The 25691-nt window shown below is 40.1% G+C and overlaps 1 protein-coding gene across 1 annotated transcript in view; it reads left to right on the top strand.

Moving 5' to 3' along the window:
• The window catches only part of DDX60 (DExD/H-box helicase 60), a 175651-nt gene that overhangs the window by 100081 nt on the left and 49879 nt on the right, over window positions 1-25691 (top strand). The window contains exons 9-20 of the mRNA XM_057548911.1: window positions 1174-1515; window positions 3344-3460; window positions 4373-4534; window positions 5866-6024; window positions 12042-12183; window positions 13145-13300; window positions 15956-16061; window positions 16514-16629; window positions 18230-18390; window positions 22133-22385; window positions 24252-24418; window positions 25276-25434. Coding sequence (XP_057404894.1) covers window positions 1174-1515; window positions 3344-3460; window positions 4373-4534; window positions 5866-6024; window positions 12042-12183; window positions 13145-13300; window positions 15956-16061; window positions 16514-16629; window positions 18230-18390; window positions 22133-22385; window positions 24252-24418; window positions 25276-25434 — 2040 coding nt within the window. The remainder of the gene's footprint in view (window positions 1-1173; window positions 1516-3343; window positions 3461-4372; window positions 4535-5865; window positions 6025-12041; window positions 12184-13144; window positions 13301-15955; window positions 16062-16513; window positions 16630-18229; window positions 18391-22132; window positions 22386-24251; window positions 24419-25275; window positions 25435-25691) is intronic.

Raw genomic sequence — 25691 nt, 5'->3', positions numbered from 1 at the left:
TTGTCTCTGTTTCTGTCTTGCAAACCGGTTCGTCTGTACCATTTTTCTAGATTCCACATATATGCGTTAATATACGATATTTGTTTTTCTCTTTCTGACTTACTTCACTCTGTATGACAGTCTCTAGGTCCATCCATGTCTCTACAAATGACCCAGTTCAAAAAGGCACACGCACCCCAGTGTTCATTGCAACACTGTTTACAATAGCCAGGTCAACCTAAATGCCCATCACAGACGAATGGAGAAAGAAGATGTGGTACATGTATACAATGGAATATTACTCAGCCATATAAAGGAATGAAATTGGGTCCTTTGTAGAGGATTATTTTTTATTTGCCTTCGTGGAGCTTTCCTGTGAGGACACACAGGACCCTGGAGGAAGGGGAGGGGTGTCCTCGGAAGCGGCCGAGCTGATCTCTGGATTCTAATCTCCCAACTCCAAGTAGATCCACCTCTGTCTTCAAAACTCAACAGTTTGTTTGAGCCCAGAGGTGGATCAAACTCACCAATGTTGCTTTGTTCTTATTTGCTCTGCAGTAAATACATCCAAGGGAAGATACTTGGTCTTGGTTTTTTGAATGTGCATATAACTAATGAAATTTTAGCAGTTTCAAATACACGTATGTATCATACCACCTCCTCCTCCTCATTCTATCCCTAAAGGTAACCAGTGCGTTATTCTTGGAGGTTTTGGTGCATGTCTGTTCAATTCTTTTGTGATCCATATTATCGTTAGATATTTGAACATTGCTGACTGCCTGCAAGCAATGCACGAATTGTGGGCTTTTGATAAAAACCGGTGCTACTTCCGGATGACCTGGGACTGTCCCTGCAGAGTGATCCACCCCAGCTTTCCCTGTGGGTGATTTATAGCTACCATTTGCTTTTACATATTTTTCTTTCCTTTTTCTTTTTGAAGTGAGATTGGAGAGGAGAAGAATTAGAATGGGAAGGGAAAGTGTGAGTTAAAGGGGACACGTGTATTTAAACCCAAATTGTGATTTGTGGCATGTATTTGCAAAATGAGAGTCAAGGATCAAGGGTCTGTGTTCTGACTATAAAACAGAATACAACTATGTTGGAACCTATTCCTTTAATGACTTTCATGGTATGTGTTAACCAACAAAACTAGTAGACAGGTAGATGATGATTTCAAAATTGTCTGCCCCACAGGACGCTGAGCATGCGTACAACAACATCCCTGATTTTCTTCCTCTGAGAATGGCATTAATTCTCCACCTTCAGCATAATACCGACATTGATGTTCGGACAGACTTTTCTGGGTGCTTCTCACAAGAGTGGAAAACTTTCTTGGAAGACAGTTACCCATATTTTCTGATCGTTGCCGATGAAAGCCTGAGCCATCTACAAGTACACCTTTTCAACTTTTTAATCATTCAGTCCTGGGCAATGAAGGTCAATGCTGTGCTCTTCTCGGGCCAAGCATCCGATGTCCTTCGACTTTACGCGTACTTTATGCCGAGCAAGTACAGAAACCGGATGTTTTTCCAGAAGGTAGTTTGCACCTAAAAGACAAACTTTTAGAATTTCACGAAATTTTCTACATTTCTTGACTCAGTTTTATTTCTACCTCTTTTATGGAAATTATCATAGGTTTAACAGAGAGGTATAGAAAAATAGAAATGATAATAATAAAACAAAAATGCAGTCATTTATTGGGCAGTTGTTGTCATAACAATAGTGCTTGGTACTTCCCATGAGTCATTTTATTTAACCTTCACAGTGACCCTGTGAGGGAGGTCTTAGTGTTGTCTGTGTTGTGCAGATGATGAAATAGATACTTTAACAAATAATCTGCCCATTGTCAATTCCAAATCCAGTAATACAGCCTGGATTTGAAAAGAGGCAGCCTGACCCCAGCCCTTCTGTGCTTAAGTGTGGCATGGGGTTCCACCTCCACTTAGGAAGGCCAGACGCGCATCCACATACTAGTGGAATGATGGTGAATATGGTAGCTTTTCATGAGAAAACACTGGAGAAAGTTGATGAAGTACAATTTAAAAAAAAATTAAAAAAAAATTTTGGCCGTACTGCATGGTATATGGGATCTTGGTTCCCCGACCAGGGACCCAGCCTGTGCCCCCTGCATCGGAAGCATGGAGTCTTAATCACTGGACCGCCAGGGAGGTTCCTGAAATAAAATGATTTCGTAACATTAAATCATTAATAGAATTTTCAAATTATTTAGAATTTTAATCCTGTGATTTTATTATTTTGCTGTATTGATATAATTGGTAATGACTCTATTGAACGTTTGGGAGTTCAAAAATGCTTACCAATTTTAGAAATAAATTTTGTTTCTGTCTAATTTTCACTACTTACAGTGAATTTAGAGTGTGAAGACAATTCTATATATCATCAAAATGATTTTTGTGTCAGTTAACATTTTCACTTTTTTGAGTTTAGGGTCACACCCCTCGTGGCACTGGCGACATCTGGATGGTTGTCACAAAATCCAATAAGATAGTTTACTTTGCTTTCGTTAGAACTTCAGTCATTAAACTATTTCCAACTCTGGTTGCCTGCTGTGAGTAGGAACAGCCTTGTGTGTGTGGTTTTTTTTTTTTTTAGTTAAAAAAGTTATTTTTTATAGTGACAGGAGGTCCTGTAATCCGTTCATTTCATTTTTTATTCTGTTAGAGCAATTTCTGAATCTGTGTTTGAAGAGTCCCTACAAACTTCCTTACCAGTCTTTCCTCAAGAAAAACATTTTTTAATGGAGGATTTTATTTCTGGTAAAATAATTTATTTCCTAGTTTATTGAACACTCACCTTAAAGCGGTGATTTCATTGATCAATTTGAGGACTATGTGAAATGTGTATAAAAATGCCATGCATGTTGATAATGGCTGTTGCTGGATGATCGTTACCTGGGGAAGGCGGTTATGCTATTCTCTCTGCGTCTGTTTGAATTTTTCTCTAATAAAATCTAGTGCATTAAATGGGTAAATTGTTTCTTTTTGAGATATTGAAAATGTTCTAATATTAGATTATGGCAATGGTTGCGCAACTCTGTAAATTTACCGAAAGCCATTGAATTGTACCCTTAAAGTGAGTGGATTTTGGTCATGTTAATTATACCTTCATGAAGTTGTTAAAAATAAAATGGACCTAGACAAAAATTAATTTGGCGAAGACAACCTAGTGCTCTTTGGCAGGCTTTAAAAGCATTGTTGATGATCTGTAATTACATTAGTGTATTTTTTTTTTTACTTAGAAATATATTGTAACAATATTATCTTCAATATATGATTTTCTTTAGTTGGAAAGTAATGTGATATATTATTTATGATGATTTATGCGACTTGCCTTCCTTTTGCAGAATGAAAAGAACATTGAGAATGCTTATAAAACCCTGATTAAGCAATTGGAGGAATGTAGAGATTTAGCATTAGGACCTCTTTTTGGAAATTTAAAATGGAAAAATATGATGGAAGAGGTACTGAAACTTTTAAAAAACTTTTTATTTGAATGAATTGTTTAATTATTAACAAAATGCAAACATAGTTCAGAGTTCTCATATACCTCTCACCCAGCTTCCGCCCTCAGTGTTAACATCTGATGTAACCAAGGTACGTTTGTCAAACCAGGAAATAAATATCAGTATAATAATATTAACAGACAAACATATTAATAACAGACTTTAATACACCACTTTTTCTGATTATCAGAAAATTCTTCACAAATTTTATTTTTACTGGATGCCTAATATTTATCTAATGCTGAACATTTAAATTGTTTGAAAATTGGCTTTAACAGATAACTTTGTGATGAACATGTTAGAGCATAAATCTTGGTACACATTTTGTATGACTTACCTAACCTGCATACCTAGAACTTGCATAGTCAATCAGAAAGTATCAACATACATAATGATAATCATATGTATTGCCAAATAGCTTTGCAGTAACTCTGTGCCTATCTATACTCTGATTTGCAAATATAAGAGAAATGACACGTCACATGATTTCCAGTGCTATTATCCTTAAAATATACTTTGCTAATTTGAAAGTAAAAATATGCTATCTAATTATCCTTTTTGTTACTAAAATGGTTGAACACTTTTATTAATATTTGTATTTTGTGAATTACGTGCTCATCTCTTATTAAAGGCTTAGATGTTTTATTGATTTATAGGAGCTCTTTACATATTTAAACTTGTAATAATTTCATTGAAATACTTATTATTTTCCCATTTTGAATTTTGTTTCTTCCTTTAAACAGAAATGTTTATAGTTTTGTGTAGTCATATCTATTTTTCTCTTCTGTATGAGTTCTTCTGGTAAGATCACTTACGATTGAAAATATTTTTCTAAATATCACGACATTTTACCATTTCCTTCTGTGACAGGCATGTGAAACTATTTCTCTGCTTAAGCAACTGTGGCCGGAAGGATCTGACATTCGGCAAGTTCTTTGTGTTACTTCGTGCTCCTTGTCTTTGAGTTTATACCATCACTTTTTAGAAAACAGATCGAAGACCACCGATGCTCAGAAAGCTAACATCCAACAGGTGTGATAAGTTTACCATGAAACACCAGTGAAATTTTATTTATTTATTTGATTTTACTGAAACATCTATTGTGCTGTTAGATGGGTTGGTGTTCTACTCACAGATGTTTCCCTTAGTACATTTTTAGTCAAAGGTGTCCAAGCCTCCAGAGGAAGATAAGAAAGTGGCCCTTGGTGAGAGTTTACCCCCTGATGATGTTCTGGGCTCTTACACGCCTTGTGCCATTAAATCTTCATGACAGCAGTTAGAGGGAGGTGCTGTGGTTCTTACTGAGGTTCAGCGAGTCCAGGGAACATTCGTCAAACCCAAGGATGAAATACAGTGTGGATTGAAACCGGGTCTGTCTGTCTTATCCAAGCTCCACTCTGTCCACTGCCTTGTGCAAGGACCTTCCTGCTGTCCTGGCTGGACAGATGCTAAAGCCACAACTTCTGTAGGGCTGACGGAGGCCATTGAGACTCTATTGACTGTTGTGGGTTTGTTCTCCAGCCAACTAGCCATCCCTGTGTGTCCCCACACGTGCACGCACGCACTCCGACACACACGTGTACACGTGCTGTGTTGTTTACAACCTGAGCGCTGGGGAACTCCTGGTTGAAGATTCTTATGAAAGAGAAACGCGGTTTGGTCTCTTTCTTTCATAGTTTCAGAAACGAACAGGGCTCATCGTCTTTCTCCTGTGTCCTTTAGGTCTGCTTGAATAGTGTCTTTGCAAAATAACGTAGATGGCTAGGCATGCCATTTTAAATGATCACAAAAGTGATGCTAAAGCACTTGTGTCTCTGGGGCTTCTCATCGTTGGGCCCCGCCTGGCCCTGGGGAGGCGCACTGAACAAGCCTCAGTCTGGGTCCAGTGACAGCCCTGCAAACGTTGTCCCATCAGGTTAAACATGCCCACTCCTTTACCCTGTTTCCACTTGGGTCCGTTTTCAGATTGTACCGGTTTCCTCACCCTGGTAGTTTTCCATATAACCTTTAAAATAGGGCGCCCGGGAGAGAAGAGACGGTGCATTTCACGCGTGGCCCTGCCGTGCAGAATCCTGTGAGCTCCTGACTTCGTGCGCTGCTGGGTCAGCTCGTGTGAAGTTGGGCTCAACTAAGAACACAGGAAGTTGCTTTATGTAAACTGCTACTAAGCTGGCGGTTCCCTGTCCCTCTTACCCAACATGTGTGTTATGTGAAGAAAAGAACTTTCGCAAAAATGCACAGTGAACAGCGTGAGAGCGTGTTGTTCCCGCCCACGTGGTGCGGCTGCACCTTCTCCGAGGCGCCCAGGCATCAGGCAGTGTCCTGGCCGCGGTCCTCTGACCCACCTGCTTTATTTGATGCAGGCGGAGAGGAACTGCCCCACCCTGGAGGGGGTGACAGATTGGTGTAGGCTGCACTGTCTCAGCGTGGCGTTTCTCCTCCACTTACCTCTTTCCCAAAGAGCATGTACCAGATTCATCACCTCCCACTGGATTAAGGACCTTCAGACTTTCTTAACAATGGTAAGTATACCCTTGATTAGTTTATTTTTTTGTTTCAATTGTTAGATGTAGAAAAACCACAATGACCTTCAAAAACAGATTTGTATGGGAACAGTGGCAGCCCTTTGGCAGCTTTAAAGGTGTAAGGGCCTAAATAAGTCACTTCCCAACTTCAACAACTCTGGGTGGTAAAAACCAACAGCTTGGTGTGTCTTCAGCCTGAGGGGGTGTATCATAGCCCCCCTTCTGGTCTGTGTCAAGATCAGGATTTTGTGTCATCAACTATAAGAGGTGGCTTCTGTCATGTTCTGTTCTTGAGCGCAGTTGAAGAAATCAGTGTAATAGTTGATTATCTTTGCCTATTCTAGAGGACATTTAGAGGAAATTTGTAGACTTTAAAAAAATAGCAAAAGCAAAAGAAAATCTTACCCAGAGGCCCACCACTCAAGTCAATTCTGGTAACTGTTAATATTTTGGTTTATTCTGTTTTAAATGCGTAGACCTTTTTTCTGTTATTTGTTACTGTTTCTAACCCTGGAATTATATATATATAATTTTTTCTTTTCACGTATTTTTCTATTTTCTTCCACACTCTTGGTTAGTTCATTTTGTAGTGACTGCTGGCTACTTTTTAATGGATGTCCCATGGCTTGATTATTCATTCCTCATTATGGGATATTAAGAGAGTTTTGGTTGTACTATAAATGCTGCTGTTCTCCGGGTTCTGTGTGTGTAGGCTTTTGCCTTTAATGTGGGGACTCCATGCCCAGAAATGGGATTAGTGGATCAATCTAAATGGACATTGTTTAAGAATCTTGATACTTATAGTTAGAATGTTCAAGGAAAGTGTTTTAGAACCAATCAGTTAGGAAGCCAGTCCACAAATATTTATTTAATGCACGTGCATCGTGTGGATCACATGAAAAGAAGGTGTTCACCCAGCCCACCCAGCACTTTCACAGAGCTACATCTTGCAGGGAGACAGATAAGGAATCTTGAAAACTACTCCTGCAGGATAGAAACTGCAGGACGCTTTAGAATCTGATAATACAAAGACTGAACTCAATCTGAAAAGGATGACTTCTCTTAAGAAATGAAGAGAAGTGAAGTAACCCAAGTCTATGAGTAGGAGTTAGCAAGTTGGAGGGAGGCTGCACGCCAGATTCTAGGAGGTAAAGCAGCCTGTGTGATCGTGCTGAGGATGGCGTGACCGAGTGCCACTGGACTAGAGAGAACACGGGAAAGGGACAAAGTGGAAGGGACGGGTCAGAGGCAGACCCCGTGGCCCCTGCAGGTGCTCTTAGGAGGCTGGAGACGTAACCTGATGCCGAGCACGGTGAGAGGCAGCTGGATGGTCTCTAGCAGGTCCGTGGCACTTTCATTTCAAAACAAGTGTCTCAGGTTCAGTGCGGAGGGCTCATCAGAGAGGTGAAACGTGGACTTGGGAAGCCAGGTAGGCGACTGCCACCTCCGTGCCTGTAAGTGGTGCTGATGCTGGGGACAAGGGCGTGGGCAGAGGGCTGGGCAGTCGATCATGATTTGAGGTGTGGGGCTGACAGGTTTAGTGAGTGAGCGGTGGGGGCAGGGAGGAGTCGGAGGACAGTCTCCTCTTGCGCCTCCGGGGGGAGGGGAGGGTACCATGGTCCACGGGATACGGGTGGAGGCCGCCGTGTGTTCAGTTTTGGAAAGAGTGCGTTTGAGGGTCCAAGGACATACGCAGATGGAGGTACCAGGTGCGCTGTGTTAATACTGGTTTGGAGCTCAGCAGAGCGGGGTGAGTTGGAGGTAAAGACTGGGAGTCATCAGCCCACGGATGTTCATGTAGTGGACGAAATTATGTTGGGAGAGAGATGAGAAGAGGGCCCGGGGCAGAGACCCGAGAAAGTCCAACATGCAGTGGTCCCACATAGGCCGAGGTGCTGGGAAGGAGCTGCTGAAATGGACGGAGAGGAGAGAGGGGAACGGATGGTTCTGAGAGACAGGAACCGCGTCTCCCAATGTGGGCGTGGCTAATAGGATCAGGTGTGTCGAGAGCTGTAGGGGGTCCAGGACTGAGCACAGTCTACTGGGTTCAAGGGCACAGGGCTCACTGCTGATGGGAATCAAGAGGCAGGGGAGCAGAGTGATGGGGGGAAAAGTCAGTGTCAGTGATTCACAGGTGAGTGGGAGGGAAAACAACGGTGGAGAGGACTTTCTGTGCAAGAGGCTGAGAATAAGGGAACGCAAAGGGCAGAGCTGGCACCTGGGTCAGCTGAGAGTGCTTTGCAGCTCTGTTCACGACAGCCAAGACACAGAATCAACCTAAATGTCCATCAACAGAGGAATGGACAAAGAAGATGTGGCACATACATACAATGGAATATTACTCAGCCATAAAAAAGAATGAAATAATGTTATTTGCGGCAACATGGATGGACCTAGAGATTGTCATACTGAGTGAAGTAAGTCAGACAGAGAGAGACAAATACCATATGATATCACTTATATGTGGAATCTAAAAAAAATGGTACAAATGAACTTATTTACAAAGCAGAAACAGACTCACAGACATAGAAGACAATCCTATGGTTACCAGGGTGTGTAAGGGGGGAGGGATAAATTGGGAGATTGGGATTGACATATACACACTACTCTGTATAAAATAGATAACTAACAAGGACCTCTGTGTAGCACAGAGAACTCTACCCAATATTCTGTAATGACGTATTCAGGAAAAGAATCTAAGAAAGAGTGGATATAGGTATATGTATAACTGAATCACTTTGCTGTACACCTGAAACTAACACAACATAGTAAATCAACTATACTCCAATATAAAATAAAAATTTTAAAAAGAGTGCTTTTAAAATGACAGATGGAGCATGTCTAAATGCTGATCATGGAAACTAAGAGAGGACAGGATGAAAATACAGGGACAGTGGGGGGAGAGGGGAGGGGGTGTGGAGGATACCCTTCTATGGAGGGAGGGGTATGGCCATTCTTACAGGAGAGAGTGAAGAAAGAATGGGACAGAGTGGCCGTGACGGAGGTTGTAGGGTCTGCTTACAGGTCCTGCTTGCTGGTGTGAGTTTTCTCTGTGAAGTAGGGACAAAGTCATGTGCTCAAAGTCATGGTGAGGAAGCAAGCCCGGAAGCTTAAGGACAGTGAAATATGTGGGAAGTATTTACTGGAGGTGGGGAAGAGTAAGCTCTACTGAGAAAGACACACCACTCTGTGCTGCCTGGCACTTTGGAGGCTTCCCCTGACGTATTTGACAAAAGAATTATAGTGGCAGCCGTATGTGTGATCATATACTTTTCTGTGTCCGGTGGGTCTTAACCACGTGGCCGTAGGCACAAGGAGGCCAGCTGATGGGATGATATGTACAGAAAGGAACAAGAGAGTTTAGGCGGGGAGGACGCCCTTGGTGGATTTGTACCATTTTATGGAAAAGAAGACAGGAAAAGAGGTTTTCGTATCTTTGCAAGGGGGTGGTGCAAATGCTGGGCTAGGAAACAAAGCGCCAGAGACAAGCTACAAGGACCCTATCGTGCAGGGAGAGAAGAGAGGGGCTGCTGACCTGGGGGGCCTGCGTGATCAGTAAAGGAGTGTGACGGCCATTACACGGGGCTGGAAGGATGGGCCGGCGGTGGGCGTGAGGAGCCCCTCTTCGGGGCTTGGCAGGCAGACGGACTGTCGTTCCCTGGCCTGTCTCTCCCTCTCCTTTACTTCCCATCTTACTGGAAATGCCTGCCACTCTCTGCCTGAAGGTTTGATCTTCTGGGTCTGAAATGCTGGGGTGTAATGCCCCACCGACGGCAGGTGAGGGCTGGGTGCAGGAGACCCCAGCTTCCTTACACGTCGGGGCAGGTAACCCTGAAATGTGCTCTACGCTCTCCGAATTCCCCGGTGGAATTAAGCTCTGATTGTCCACAGGGGTCATGGGTTGGAAAACATGTTCCTTATTGGTTTTCTTTTCTTTCCCGTCTCACTTCTGCATCCCCTGACGGGCGCCTCTTGAGAGCAGTCACAAATTAATGCTTTTCCTTGAAGTTGAGGCTCGGGGTCTGCTTCATGGGGGAGCCCAAACCAAGGCAAGGACGGAGAGCAGGTCCTGGTGATGACGGTCACGGGTATGTCACGGAGAATGTGACCTGGGTCAGAGGGGGGAGGGGCGTCACTGGATACAAGACATTCAAGAAGTGTCGATGGCATCGTCCTCTTGGAGGCTGAAGTTATCTGTGGTGCTGGTGAAACTGTGCGCCAGGCAGGAAAGTCATTGTTATTTGGGGACGTGGAGGAGCTAGGAGCATGGTGAGGAGGGGCTTCCAGATGGAGCGGACAGATGGAAGGCAGGCTTTTGGGCCGGGGTAGGAGGATATGTTGGAAGTGACGAGGACACGCCCTCTTCTCCCTCCTGTGGTCAAGCCGTGCGTGGAGCCAGCTTGCAGGGGAGGTGCTTGTTCATCGGGAAAGGCTGCGATCCGCACTGTGGTCCCCTCTTCCTCACTTTTCCTTCCTCAGCAGACAGGTGTGTCAGAACCACACAGAAAGGAATTATTCAGGGCTTATTAGCCTTTTTGTTCTGAGGCCCCTATGGCTATCTGATGAATGCTATGGCCCCTTCCTCAGAATAATATAAATGCCTAAAATAAGGTTCTTAGGGTTACAGGGAAATCAGGTATGGTGAAATACCCTTATCAAAATATTATAACTGTATCGTTTGTGATATAGTAACACATGTTCTTCTTTGTTACTACATTAGATAATCAGATAAATACCGTACTTGCAATGGATGGTGAGTGTCAACAATATCTCGATATGTTTGCAGTGCTTATAATGAAAACATCTGTGCTCCCTACTGGTGCCCAATCCCAGCTACCGCTTGGGAGTGACGGTATTTTGTCTGGGTTTGCAATGGAAGAAAATACAAATTTTGCCACAGGTTAGCAAAAATAAAAATGTAATTTTCTGACCCGAGTTCACGGACTCCCCGAATTCTATCAGGTGAAAAACGTCTGTGAAAACCTCTTTTCTGCACTACCTCTCCCTCATAAGCCTGGCCTCCAGCTAGACTGGCAGGTGCCCTTACTTTGGGGATTGGAAAAACAAAAGCCAAATTCCTGGCTTTTAAAATAATAATACATGGGAACATATGTATATGTATAACTGATTCACTTTGTTATAAAGCAGAAACTAACACACCATTGTAAAGCAATTATACTCCAATAAAGATGTTAAAAAAATAAAAAAAATAATAATAATAAAATAAAATAATAATACAGTATGTCCCCTACATACAAACCTTCAAGTTTCGAACTTTCAAAGGTGTGAATGTGTGTTCGCATGTCCAGTCACATAAGTTAGTTCATGTGTCTGGCATGCATTGTCCTGTGCGTGGTTCCTCTACAAGTGGTTGTGCTTTTGTGCACTTTACTATCCTGTAAAGCACTATCCTGCGTTCCACTTCTATTGGATAACGCTGAGTTAAAGTTCCACATCCATATAGATAAAGAGATTATTCACGTTTGGAGAGCCTGGGTGAGTTATCGTGTGTAGAGCAGAGAAGCCTCCGTTTTTCCCTCTCAGCCCAACTCCCCAAACTCGAACGCTGCCTAAAGGAAGGACCAGGTTTGTGTGCTGAGGTTGCTTGAGTCGCGTCTGCCCTGAACAATCAAATGCCCTTGTTTTAAATGCTCTTTTGACCCGAAAGTAACATTGGAAGCATTAAACCCTGAGGAAAGAACAGAGGCACATTTGAAAGCAGAAGTATTTCTGTAGTCCCGTATCTGTGGGAGAAAAGTTGTAAGAGTCAAGTATGGATTTCTGTGATTGGGAATAAGGACTATGCCGAATTATTCTTGGTCAGCCTGATTTTATTTTAATCTTTCAAGGTGTGACACGTTCATTATGACCCAGCCTGGAAGGGCTCACATCCGTAAGAATGGGAAGAGCCCAGCCCGCTTGCCTTTCAGTTGGATTATTGAGATGTTTGAAGTATTCTAGGTTCTTGCTAATATAAAAATTGTCACTAACTTGGTTTTTATTTCCAATTTCAGAAAAAGTGGTGTGAATACTTCATCCTAAGTAATATAGACGTTTTTGAATCTTGGAGTCTGAATTTAACTCACCTTTCCGACTTAAGTGATGAGCTTTTATTGAAGAATATAGCATTTTACTATGAAAATGAAAGTGTTCAAGGTACCACCCTAGTATGTTATAATAATTATGCCTTTACCCAGAAATAAACATTATAAAGGATTTAAAGCTTCAAAATTCTTTTCCTATACTTGCAACATATAGCAGTCATTTTCTTTCAGATATTTGTTTATGCATGTGTATAAGTGTTACTTAGTTGCAATCAGAGTGAATGTTGTATTTTAAAATATTTTTAACTTAATATTACTCCACAAGTATTTCTGGAAAAAATACATCTTTGGGAACTTGGCATTTCTAGATAATTTTAACAGGTGAATTTTTCAGTTAAATATATGCAGAACATTTTTCAGAATATTTACTCTAATTAATGTAATCATGTACTACTATTAGATATTTAGGGAATTTTAAGTTTTTCCAAAGATAAAGCTGATTTATATATTTATTGTATATAATTAATTTTTCTTTCTTTGAATAATTTTATTAGAAGAAATCTTCTGCTGTTTATTCGTAGTCAAAGAAAAAGAAAAGACATTTTAAGAGAACTATAACTGATTGAGCCTTATTGAAGCTTCTTTGACCTCTAAGATTTGGTTCCTACGTATTGCAAGTGTTAGAATGAGTTAGCTACAAATAAATTTAGCAATCCTCTACAAACTTTCTCATTTTTGAAAAATCATAGTTTTATTCTGTTTTATTGATTATGAAGTTATGTGTGACATAACATTTTTTATTACCTTGAAGAATAGTTAGATATTCACCATCTGTTATTGTTAGTTAAGACAGTTATAATGTTAATAGTTATCAAATACAGAAACAGGATAAACTTTAAAGTCTCCAGTCCCACAGTCAACACTAGGGACCGTTTGGCTCTAGGTTCAGTGTGGCACTCACAGAAAATTTCACTGTTTGACAAGTATTTCAGAGCTCTGTGAATTTAGTCAAAATGTGTGCTTCTGTGTATGTGTGAATGACTTTCAGTGTTTACTACTTTGAACTCATGTAGGGCTACATTTGAATTTGGGAAATGTCATTATGAAAGATTATGAACATCTCTGGGATACTGTATCAAAGTTGGTCACAAAGTTTGATGTTGGAAAGCCATTTCCTCTGAGAACAAAACAATTTCCTTTTCTTAAAAAGGATCCATCACCAATCAAAGGTAATAAATCTCTAAATTAATTTGAAATAAAAGCATCGTTCCTCTGAAAATGTTTTGAAAGCACCAGTAACTAAATGTTGCAAGTATAAATAATTTTCGGGTACTATGCATTTAAAATGACCTATAGTGTCATATCCTTGGGGGCGATAATACTTTGAGTATAATTTTGAACAGTGATATGTTTTCCTTGTAACTAATGTTGTTGCCAATTTTTAAGAAAGCCAGATATATGTGACTTCCATTTCTATCCATCTGGAAGTGTAGATCAACTGAAAAATCTCTTGTGCGTAATGATGGAAATGTTAGATAAGAGACCAAACATCTTTTTACAAAATCGTAAGCAAGCTCAAAACAATAGGAGGGAAATTCCAGGAGCCAAACATGAAGGGAGAGACTGATCTCTGGGTCACTCTGAGAATTTCTAATTGTAGGTCTGCCCTCCTAAGAATCTGGGTTTCAGTGTACTCAGTCAGCAGAGTCAAGACAACTCTAAGCCGGAAAATAACCTTAAAGCGATCAAAGGAATCTGGCGTGTTCTCTGTAGAGGAACATCATCATATACCCTGGTTTTACAGGGCTTCTCTGCCACGTACGAGTGCACATGCAAATTTATAAACAGCAGAGAAATAAGCCCCCAGACAAGCAGTAAGCTGCAAAACGAGAACTCTTTAAGTATTTCAGATTTTGTAATTACCAAAAGTAGAATATACTATATGTGTGTTTAAAAATGCTTGAAGAAATAAAATATGAAATTTGAAACATGAAAAAATAACAAAATGATAGAAAACATCTTCACATTTTAAAATAATCAAAGTTGTAGAAATGAAAAGACTGTCAATGGATAGGTTCAAAAGCTGATTGGATTTGGCTAAAGCGAGAATTTGTGAGCTAGAAATAGATCAAAAGAACTACAGGTACAATAGCGACGAACACATTACATACCTTAACTTTACACAGGGATACATGTCAATTATATCTCAAGCTGGAGAAATTTTAAAAGAACCGAAAAACAAACAAAAGAAATAGAGAGAAAAAAATGATAAAATACATGTTAAAAGACATGGAAGACAGAATGAAGCTGTCTAACCTTTCATTCATTTGGAGATTTGGAAGGAGAGGCCGAGCCAGTGTCGACTGGGCCGTATTTGACGAGACCGTGGCTGGCATTTGCCTGGATGATGAAAGACAGGGATTTGCACACTCAGGGCGTATGATGAGTCTCGAGTGGGACAAAGCAAACATACGCACATGCACACACACAAATACACACTAGGCACGATGCAGTGGGATTAGAGAATGTAAAAAATAAATATCTTAAAAGGACCAGAGTTACTTACAAAGGAATAAAAATTAGTCTCTAATAATAGACTTTCCCAAATATCATGATAGAAGTCAGAACATAATGAAATCGTATGTTATTCTTAAAATACAGTTTAAGAAATGAGTAGCGTGGACATTTTTCAAAATGCAAACGCTGATTTATCCATCATCCTTTCATCACTGGAGACATTTCTATATCATGAATTTCAGGAAGAATAAAATGACTCCAGATGGAAAGTGACAAAGAAAGCTAAGGGGGGTTGGGGATGTATTGATACAAGTGTATTTTTCAGAGTACAGGGGAAGAATATATATCCCCTTTCATTATGTCAGGATGAGTTCCACCAGACAAAGACGCTTGAGAGCAAGGAGTTTATTGGTCCCAGGAAGATCCAGTAAGGGAGTGCTTAGGTAATACCAGGAAGAAAACACAGTCAGTGCAGGGCGTGTTAATGAGTAGGTTTCCACGTGGGCAACTACAGGTAAATTTTACTGGTAATCCTAGAACTGTGTGCAAACCACTTTGGAGATGTCTTACCCAAAGAGCAAGGTAGCTGGGGTATTTACCTTGTGACTTTCGTCAAGTCTCGGGGGGCATGAAATCCTTAGGACTCTGGCTGCACCCAAGGCTGTAAGAAGAAAGTGCTCAGGGAGAGCTGTAGGGACTCATAGGAAGGTTTCAGGCAAACGCAGGAACAGTGAACGTCAAGGAAATAACGAGCAGAGCGATTGCAGCTCACATAGAATTATGAACCAGACACTGGATAAAGGGGCATTTGTTAGCCAGCTATTGTATATACGATCAATATGTGACGTGTGATATCCATCTATCATATGTAGGTGTACATGGGCATAACATCAAGGAGGATGTAAGAGAAGACTAATGATATCACGTAATTTCATTGACATCTGTATTTTCCCCCTATTTTTTTATTTTATAAAAGTGTATATGTAAGAGATTTCTGAGTGAGACTTCCATATTTAAATTCCTTGTCTCATAATAGGAACTAAGAAAAGGAACAAATGTTTGAAATAGGAAACATAGGTGTTTTTCTGTCTGTCAGTGTATCTGTTCATCCATCCATCCATCCATCCGTCTATCCTTCTATCTACCTACCTACATGCCTAAATGCTGCCTATTTCTTTATATTCTGCTGTGTTCCAGAATGTTTTAATGTGGAAAATGGCTTTATGGGAAGGGCTGGAATTGATTAATGTAAATAAATAAGATCAATGAAACATGATGTTGTTTTAAATGTGAAATTTTAGAAAATGATGTGTAACATTGCTGTATGAAAGTTTCACATTTGACCTTGTCTTACTACTTTTTTACAGATACCTCCAAGGAAAAGATGGCTAATTTGGGTTTTATTCCAGTGTCATGTCAGGTGGTTGATAAGTTTGCTGGGGACATTTTGAAAGATTTGCCTTTCCTAACGAGGTATGGGGGCCACTGGGCGGAATGGATGAAATTACTCATTAAAGCTTTTACAAAGTTCGACAGATTATTTATAAAGAGGTTATATTAGATGTAACGTGTGTTTGTAACACATAATGAATTTAGTTTCAAATTTACCAATGTCTTGTGATCATAACTAGCTTAAAAATCAACATAGTTTTAACCTAAGAGTAAAATCATTCCAGCTGTGTGTTTGTAATTAATGAATGAGTGGATGAATATTTGTTGATGTCGATGGCACGAGATATGGGGTGGATTCTGGGTTCTGAAGCCCCAATAAACTGCTCTTTGGATTCTACCACCCACATTATATCTCGGAAAGAGGAAAGGTGGCTATGATTTTTTAAAAAAATTATTAAAAAATGAGATCTATGCTGTGCTATATTTGGAGGCATGCAATTTAAAATGTGCCTATATTTCTTTTCATCTCATAGCGATGATCCTATTGTAACTTCACTGGTCAAGCAGAAAGAATTTGATGAGCTCGTGCACTGGCATTCCCACAAACCCCTTAGTGATGATTATGACAGGACAAAGGGTCACTTTGATGGTGAGTCCTGCGATTCTGGTGAAATACCTTAAAATCTATTTCACTCTCTGCCTTTTATGTTACAATGAAAAATTTTTCTATTTCTTGAATAACAATAATGTACAAGATATGTAGATATATGTCAGTAAAGAGGGTGAGGAAAGAGCCCCACTTTGCTGACCGTCACATGTACACGGGCACACAGCTGTCTTAGGAACAAGTGCACAGAGATGGCATTTGTCCCACAAAAGTTAGAAGCTGCTTTAAGCTAAGACAGTTTATGGTTTAAGACATCTGTGTGCTCCTTGATGGCAGAAATATTGAGGCTACGGGCTTTCAAGCAGTTGCAGCTGCTTTCACGTCACCCATAACAAGGGCAGCAGTTTACCCACCTTCACGCTCAGGATGGAGGCCGTGGCAGCACTGAGAGCAAGTCAGCCGAGACTGACTTAGGGACCCTTCTCCCCGGCTCATCCCTTGTCTTCTTTTGTCTACCCCATGCTCACCCCCACCCATCTTCCAGTGGACAGAACTTACCTTCAGAAGAATCTAAGAGTGGACCTAGTAAGCATGTTCCCACGAAACACTTCCCAGCCTGCTGTTATAAACAACTACTAATATCCTGAAAAATACAAGGGAGTTTTTAGATTAATCATTAACATCCTTCGGAGCTGTTTGATTTACATATGTAGATACAGGTATAGAAAAATCAGCCTGCTTAGCCAGTCCCTTGAAGTGAGTGCTGTAGTTTTCTCTGGGGATGGGAGTAAGTCAGACTTTGAGTGTTGGGATTTCCTATGTCATTGGATTTTTCCACAGTGAGTCTTTCTGAGCTGCCAAGTTCTTGGCTCTGTGGCCATGGTCTGGAGTAAGGATTTTTCTGGCAAGTGATACAAGAAGCCATGATACCCTAGATGGATATCTTCCTGATTTGGCCTTGACCTTCCCCCTTCTTTTTTTTTTCTTTAAATTTATTTATATTTTTGGCTGTGTTGGGTCTTAGTTGCTGTGCGTGGGCTTTCTCTAGTTGCGGCGAGCGGGGGCTACTCTTCATTGTGGTGCACGGGCTTCTCACTGCGGTGGCTTCTCTTGTTGCAGAGCGCGGGCTTCAGTAGCTGTGGCACGTGGACTCAGTAGTTGTGGCTCACGGGCTCTAGAGCGCAGGCTCAGTAGTTGTGGTGCACGGGCTTAGCTGCTCCACGGCATGTGGGATCTTCCCAGACCAGGGCTCGAACCCATGTCCCCTGCATTGGCAGTGGATTCTCAACCACTGCACCACTAGGGAAGCCCTACCCTCCCCCTTCTTAACTTCATTCACAGGGCACAGAACAGAAGTAATGCCCAGAATCTGTCATTCTTTGTAGCATCCTGATATTTGCTTTAAGAAGTGTACAGTGAAAGGGTGTTTTGTCGCTTGCATCCTTCAAATAAAGTAAGGAATCATTCTGTGGACAAGAGATAGTGTGATTTAAGATTCCTTCTTTAACAAAAGTCATCAGCCTAAGTTACTGTTCCAAACTAAAAAGAAAAGTGCACGTGTGTGTGGGATGGTGTGAAGGATTAGTGAGAACGCTGTTGAAAATATGTAGTAGTGTTGCATTTTAAGTCTTTTCTTTTCCAGAAAAACCTAGAGATCCTCTTCATCTTAGATATTTGCAAATGTATCATCGTTTTCAACGATTTTATGGGGAGTCATTAGAATCAGTCTCTTCAAAATTTGTTGTACCTCAAGCTATCAAGCCAAAGAAGAATTTCTGTGAACCCAAGAGCAAAAAGATACAGGTAGATTATATTCATTCTATCAAAATTTTTTTTACTTTTCATTGTCCTTCTTTATTGTTATTTGTTCATTCCCTTTGATAGTTGCTTTCCATGCTACGTTTTTAGAAAAGTAAAGGGATGGGAAAGATACTCCATGCAAACGGAAACCAAAAGAAAGCAGGGGTAGCTATACTTATACCTTAGAAAATAGACTTTAATACAAAGACTGTAATAAGGGAGATAGAAGGTCATTATATAATGATAAAGGTGAAAACCTGAAAGCTTTTTCTCTAAGATCAGGAACAAGACAAGGATGCCCAGTCTCACCACTTGTATTCAACATAGTATTGGAAGTTTTAGCCAGAGCAGTTAGGCAAGTAAAAGAAATAAAAGGCATCCACATTGGAAAGGAAGAAGTAACACTGCCTGTTTGCAGATGACATTATATTATATAAAAACCCCACCAAAAAACTGTTAGAACTAATAAATGAATTCAGTAAAGTCACAGGATACAAAATCAATACACAAAAATCTGTTGTGTTTCTATACACTAATGATGAACTATCAGAAGCAGAAATTAAGAAAACAATCCCAATTACAATTGCATCAAAGAGAATAAAATACCTAGGAATAAATTTAACCAAGGAGGTTACAGTATGTTGAAAACTACAAGACAGTGATGAAAGAAATTGAAGAGGATACAAATAAATGGAAAGATATTCTGTGCTCATGGATTGGAAGAAAGAGTATTGTTAAAATGTCTTTACTGCCCAGTGCAATCTATAGATTTAATGCAATCCCTATCAAAATTCCAATGGCATTTTCCACAGAAATAGAACAAACAATCCTAAAATTTGTATGGAGCCATAAAACACCCTGAATAGCCAAAACAATCTTCAGGAAAAAGAACAAATCTACAGGCATCACACTCCCTGATATCAAGCTATATTACAAAGTTATAGTAATCAAAACAGTATGGTATTGGCATAAAAACAGGTACATGGGTCAATGGAACAGAATAGAGAGCCCAGAAATAAACTCAAGCATATATGGTCAATTAATTTATGACAAAGGAGGTAAGAATATACAATGGAGAAAAGACAACCTCTTCAATAAATGCTGTTGGGAAACCTGGACAGCTACATGCAAAAGAATGAGGCTTGGAACCCTATCTTATACTATACACAAGAATTAACTCAAAATGGATCAAAGACTTCACGACCTGAAACTGTAAAAGTCCTAGAAGAAAGCATAAGCTGTAAGCTCCTTAACATTGGTCTTGGTGATGATTTTTTGGATTTGACACCAAAGGCAAAGATAACAAAAGCAAAAATAGACAAGTGAGACTGTATCAAACTAAGAAGATTCTTCACAGCAGAGGAAACCATCAAAAAAATGAAAAGGCAACTAACTACAGAATGGGAGAAAATATTTGCAAATCATATATCTGATAAGGGGTTAATATCTAAAATATACAAAAAACTCATACAACTCAATAGCAAAAAATAGAAGAATCTGATTAAAAAGTAAGAGTAACTAAATGGATATTTTTCCAAAGCAGACATGCAGATGGCTAACAGGCACATGAGAAGATGCTCAACATCACTAATCATAGGGGAAATCAAATCAAAACCACAATGAGATATCGCCTCACACCTGTCAGAATGGCCATCATCAAAAGGGCAAGAAACAACAAGTGTTGGCCAGGATGTGGAGAAAAGGGAGCCCTTGTGCACTGTTGGTGGGAATGTAAATTGGTGCAGCCACTATGGAAAATAGTATATTTCCTCCAAATATTAAAAATAAAACTACTATATAGTCCTGCATTTCCATTTCTGGTATTTATCCCAGAAAAGAAAACAGGATGTAGAAGAGATCTCTGCACTCCCATGTTCATTACAGCATTATTCACAGCAGCCAAGATACGGAAACAATGTAAGCGTCCAACAAGGGATGAATGGATAAAGAAGATGTGGTCTATATATATATTGGAATATTATTCAGTTATAAGGAGGAAATTCTGCCATTTGTGACAGCGTGGTTGAACCTACAGGTGCTAAGTGATGTAGGTCAGACAGAGAAGGCAGATACTGCGTGGTGTAACTTACACGTGGAATCCAAAAGAAAAAAAAGGTCAAACTCATAGAAACAGAGAGGAGAAACATGGTGACTAGAGTGGATAACCCTATATCATATCATTGAATTTGCTAAGAGAGTAGATTTTAAATATTCTCACCTCCCCTCCTCCCCAAAAAGATAAATATGTGAGTTGATGATGGGTTAATTAACTCAGTGGGGAGAACCCTTCCACAGTGTACATGTATATCAAGCCACCATGATGTACACTTTCAATATCCTACAATTTTTCAGTTATGCCTAAAGTTAAAAAAATATTTGAGCAGACATGAGGACTTTTGCTTTAATAGTCAACAAGCAGCCACCTCAGGCCCAGCTTGGTGGTCTTGGTTTTTCTCCTCGTGGCGACAACCTCCTTTTTATTTTCACAGCCAATTTTATCTTTAGTGAGACCATCCAATTACAACGATTCCTTTTTTATTTACTGAAAAGCTTCTTTCATATAGTTATTTTTTTTCGAGAGAGAGGTTATAAAATAGAAAGTTGGCAAAAATTCTAATTACCTAGTGTAAGGTATAAAGACTGAAAAAAATTTCATGTTTTTTTAATCCTCTACATTATTGGAAATTAAATAAATTATCTCGTGGAGATTAAACAACCTCAGCACCGTGTAAGTGTGCTCTTCCAGTAACACTTCAAGCTAAAACAAACACATTGTACCTGGCAAAGAGCCAGGGCTTGTTCCTGTCCTCTTGAGACAGAACCATGCTGAGTTATCCCAGGACAGTACATTTGGGAAGTTGAAACATTGGAGAAACTCCACTGATTCAAATTAAATACTGAGAAAGTGATGGCAATGAAAATTGACTTCATTAAAGGCAAAGTTTAGATGTGAGTTTCATGACTAAGCAGAATAATGGAAGGTTTGTCAGTGTTCTCTTACGGATACAACAGTTCTCTAATTTTCTTTGCACATTAACAGGTCAGGTAGGTAAAAGTGTAGTAGAAGTGGGTCTATATTGTGTGTAAGTTGGTTGGAAATGCTTGTCTAGACAGAGCAAACTGGTTTATTTATGATGTTCCTTCCCACCTGCCCCTTCCTCATTCACCCATAAAAGAGGATGAACTTGTGCTGTGCTTGGGACACACCAACAACTATGGTACATTCCTGTCTCATGACAAGGAAAATCACAACTGCATTGCGTGTGATGAGCATTTGATAGAGAGACGCCCGGGCAGGGGAGGAATATGCACTCAGGCTGGGAGAGTTGAGCAAGGCTTTGTGGAAGAAATTTCTAGAAGCACAAGTTGGGGTAGGGAGGTGACCATGGGGGATGGAAGAGGAAAACCAATTCCCGAGAGATCAGGAGACAGAAAAACCAGGGTCCTGGTGTTTCTGATTGTATTACATTTACTCTTCAATTTATAACCTACACCACTTAGAAATCTAGAAAAATTATCTGCACAGAGGCTTTATAGTCATTAAATTGGATTGTCCAAAGATTTCAATTCACAGAGGCTTCAATGTTAAGAAACAGACACTGAAATGAAAATTGTGCCTTGTCAAGAACGGGATGACATTCAAAATAATCAATATACACTTAAAACTATTGTCTCATTCATGCAGTGCCATCTTGGACTATTTCCAACCTGTTTTATGACATGTATCCTTCTTTTTTTTGGGCAGGAGACCAAGGCTGAAAAAATTACTAGAGAGAATAAGGAGAGGCTATTTGCCAAGGAAGAACAAAAAGAAGAGAAAAAATGGAATGTTCTGTCCTTTTCTATTGAGGAGGAAATGAAAGAGAATTTAAACTCTGGAATAAAGAACCTAGAAGATTTTTTGAAATCATGTAAAAGTAGCTCAGTGAAATTTCGAGTTGAAATGGTGGGGATTACTGCCTGCTTGAGAGCGTGGAAAGAACATTGCCGTGGTGAAGGTATGTGGCTGTGAGTTCTTGTTGATTTGTTTGTTTGAATACATTGGAGAAGAATAAAAATCTAATGATGATAGCTGTTATTTATTAACTGGAAGTTTGTGTTAGAAGGCTTAGAGAAGCCTTAGATGCATTATCTGATTTTGTCCTTGGAGAATTCCTCTAAGTACTATTACCTCTATTTTATCAATGAGCAATGAAGTCTCAAAGGGGGCCCCAATAGCAAAGATACAGCACATTCATAAGCAAATTCAAATCAATTCCTTATCACTTACATGTGGGATCTAAAATATGACACTAATGAACTTACCTACGAAACAGAAACAGACATGCAGACATAGAGATCAGACTTGTGGTTGCCAAGGAGAGGGGGAGGGAAGGATTGGGAGTTTGGGATTAGCAGATGCAAACTAGTATATATAGGATGGATAAACAACAAGGTCCTATTGTAGAGCACAGGAAACTACTGGAAAAGAATATGAAAAAGAATGTATACGTATAACTGAATCACTTTGCTGTACAGCAGAAATTAACACAACAGTGTAAATCAACTACATTCCAATAAAAAAGTTCAAATCAATTCCCAGTCAAAGTTTACAAACAGCCACTTAGAGAGTTGTGGGCATCGTTAAGGGGACCCACAGATGGCGAGGTCCCAGGGAGAGTCTGTCATTCATCTCTGAGATCTGAAGTGCGAACATTTTCTTTCTGGGCAAAACTCGGACTGTGTTTGCCTGGCATGCTGAGTTCTTCCAGAAGTTGTTGTGGTTTCCATGTGCTCTACTTTACAACTGCTACAATAGATAGTAGAAAAGGAAAGAAGAGGCAGGAAGAGGCAGGTAAGGGAGAAACATGGCTGGGTAGAGACGTGTAAGTTGATGGCAGGTGACATGATGAGGGACCAGTATGCCTCCAAACTGACAGTCCTTCCGAGTACACCTCATTGACCTGTCTGTCTTGGTCGTCTCCACACTTGAATCCGTTGAACACGGGGTCACTGGGGGTTCTTCTCCCCGCCACCCCGTCATTCTTCAAACTTCAGTCTGCCCCTGCAACGACAGACTTCCCTGAGGATTTCATCCCTGTGAGAAGCGTAAGATTTGGCCTCTGTGGGTCTCTCTAATTAAGATGTTGTGTCAGGATTTGCAGTTGGCCTGAGAGAGATCAGGATTAACAGTGGCTTAAATTTCTTTTGTAGCCTTTATAGCATCAGTATGTGTTTGGTAATATTTGTTAAATAGATAAAATGTAGGTTGATTGGAAGAAAGGGCGAATCAAAACTGCCCTAACATGTGAAGTATGAAAAGACCAGCCGTGAGGAGGTCTAGAAAGGATGTATGTGACTGGAAAGAAATGGACGGGGATTAGCAACGTTTGGATCTGGCAGGTGTAACAGACTGATTGAATTTGAAGGCTCCAGTGATTACACCAGATACTTATCTCTGGTCACCATTAGGATTCAATAAATGTTGCCAAGTTTTTAACCAGATATTTAAACTCATCTGGACATTTTTCTTTGAACATAGTAGAGAAGGCATGAAAATAATAGTTGGGAAAGATTTGTATTCCTTAGAACTTAGACCAACTTGGGCTTTAGTGATCTTATTTCTATCATGAGCTACAAGATGTTTCTTTTTTTCCCCAACACTTACAGAGCTACATCTCAGTTTTCCACAGAGATGTTGGAATGTGTTTAGTTGCACTTTCATTTTATTGAGTTTTCTGTATTCCAAAACCTCCATTAATGCTAAGTAAGACAATGAATTTAATTGGGTCAGGTTGATAGCCTGAGTGACTAATCTTGGACAATCAGACATTTATTATTTTTGATGGCCTTTATAACAATTTTGCTGTTTCTTCTTTACCAAGGTGAAACCACAAAAGATTTAAGTATAGCTGTTCAAATGATGAAAAGGATCTACTCCGTGATGGAAAAATACGCAGAACTTTTGCAAGAGGCAGATCGGCAACTCATAGCCAGATGCCTTAGCTATTTAGGATTTGAGGAGTTGGCAAGTTCTTTGCGTCCAACGCAGGTAATGTTTTCAGAACAGCTCCATTCTAATAGAGTAATTATTAGGTGTACCTCAACTGTCTTGTAAACACAATTACCTGGGTTTTTTTTTTTTTTTACTGAAAATATTTACTCCAAGTTCATAATCATTGTTAGTAATCCAGCTCCCCCAACTTGAAGTAACCTAGAATTAGAAAATTTTACAAAAGCTTCTCTGATCAAAAATGCCAGATAGTCTCTGTAGACCCTTAAAACTAATCCTGTGTTTAATTCTAGCAAAACATTTAAAAACTATATTGCGACTGTTCAGTTGTCTTGATATCAGATTGTAGCTCAAGTGCCGTGATGCATATCTGAAAATCTTGATGTCTGCTATTTACTCTTTTTTTTAAAATTTATTTATTTATTTATTTATTGTTGGCTGTGTTGGGTCTTCGTTTCTGTGCGAGGGCTTTCTCTAGTTGCGGCAAGTGGGGGCCACTCCCCATCGCGGTGCGCGGGCCTCTCACTGTCGTGGCCTCTCCCGTTGCTGAGCACAGGCTCCAGACGCGCAGGCTCAGCAGTTGTGGCTCACGGGCCTAGCCACTCCGCGACATGTGGGATCCTCCCGGACCGGGGCATGAACCCGTGTCCCCTGCACTGGCAGGCGGACTCCCAACCACTGTGCCACCAGGGAAGCCCGCTATTTACTCTTAGTTAAGATAATGATTTAGGTGATAAGAGGTTTCTTCAATAAATATTGCAATATTTGAAAGGTGGTAAAATGCTTTTCTTGTAAAAATTAGTTTTCAGTTGTTTTATTTAAAAAAATATTTTTAATCATTTAAAGGATGTTGTAATTTAAAATCACTTTCAAAATGGACTTGTAAACTCCTATAGGTCACAGGAAATGACATAAAGGAGAAGAAAAAGAACAAATACTCAGTTGGCATTGGGCCAGCTCGGTTTCTGCTGCAGTACATGGGCCACTATTTGGTACGAGATGAGAGGAAAGATCCAGACCCCAGAGTCCAGGACTTTATTCCTGACACCTGGCAGGTAATGACTGGATGAAACAAACATTTTTGTATTTTATTATTAAATCTGATCTCAGGAGCGTCTCATGATTCCACACAGCACATTTGGCATGAAATTCTTAATGTTGAGTCATCTCATTTAAAATTGTCATGGGGAATGTCAAATGTAGACTTTTTCCCACTTAAAGAAAGTGAATTTTTCATATCATCCATTTTTCATAAATAGACCATTTTCTTGGAGGTACTCTGATGGATTCACATGTATATATTTGAAGTTCT

The sequence above is a fragment of the Balaenoptera acutorostrata genome, chromosome 6 (assembly GCF_949987535.1).
Source record: "Balaenoptera acutorostrata chromosome 6, mBalAcu1.1, whole genome shotgun sequence".
In the NCBI taxonomy this organism is placed as follows: domain Eukaryota; kingdom Metazoa; phylum Chordata; class Mammalia; order Artiodactyla; family Balaenopteridae; genus Balaenoptera; species Balaenoptera acutorostrata.
This window is presented reverse-complemented; position numbering and strand designations above follow the sequence as displayed.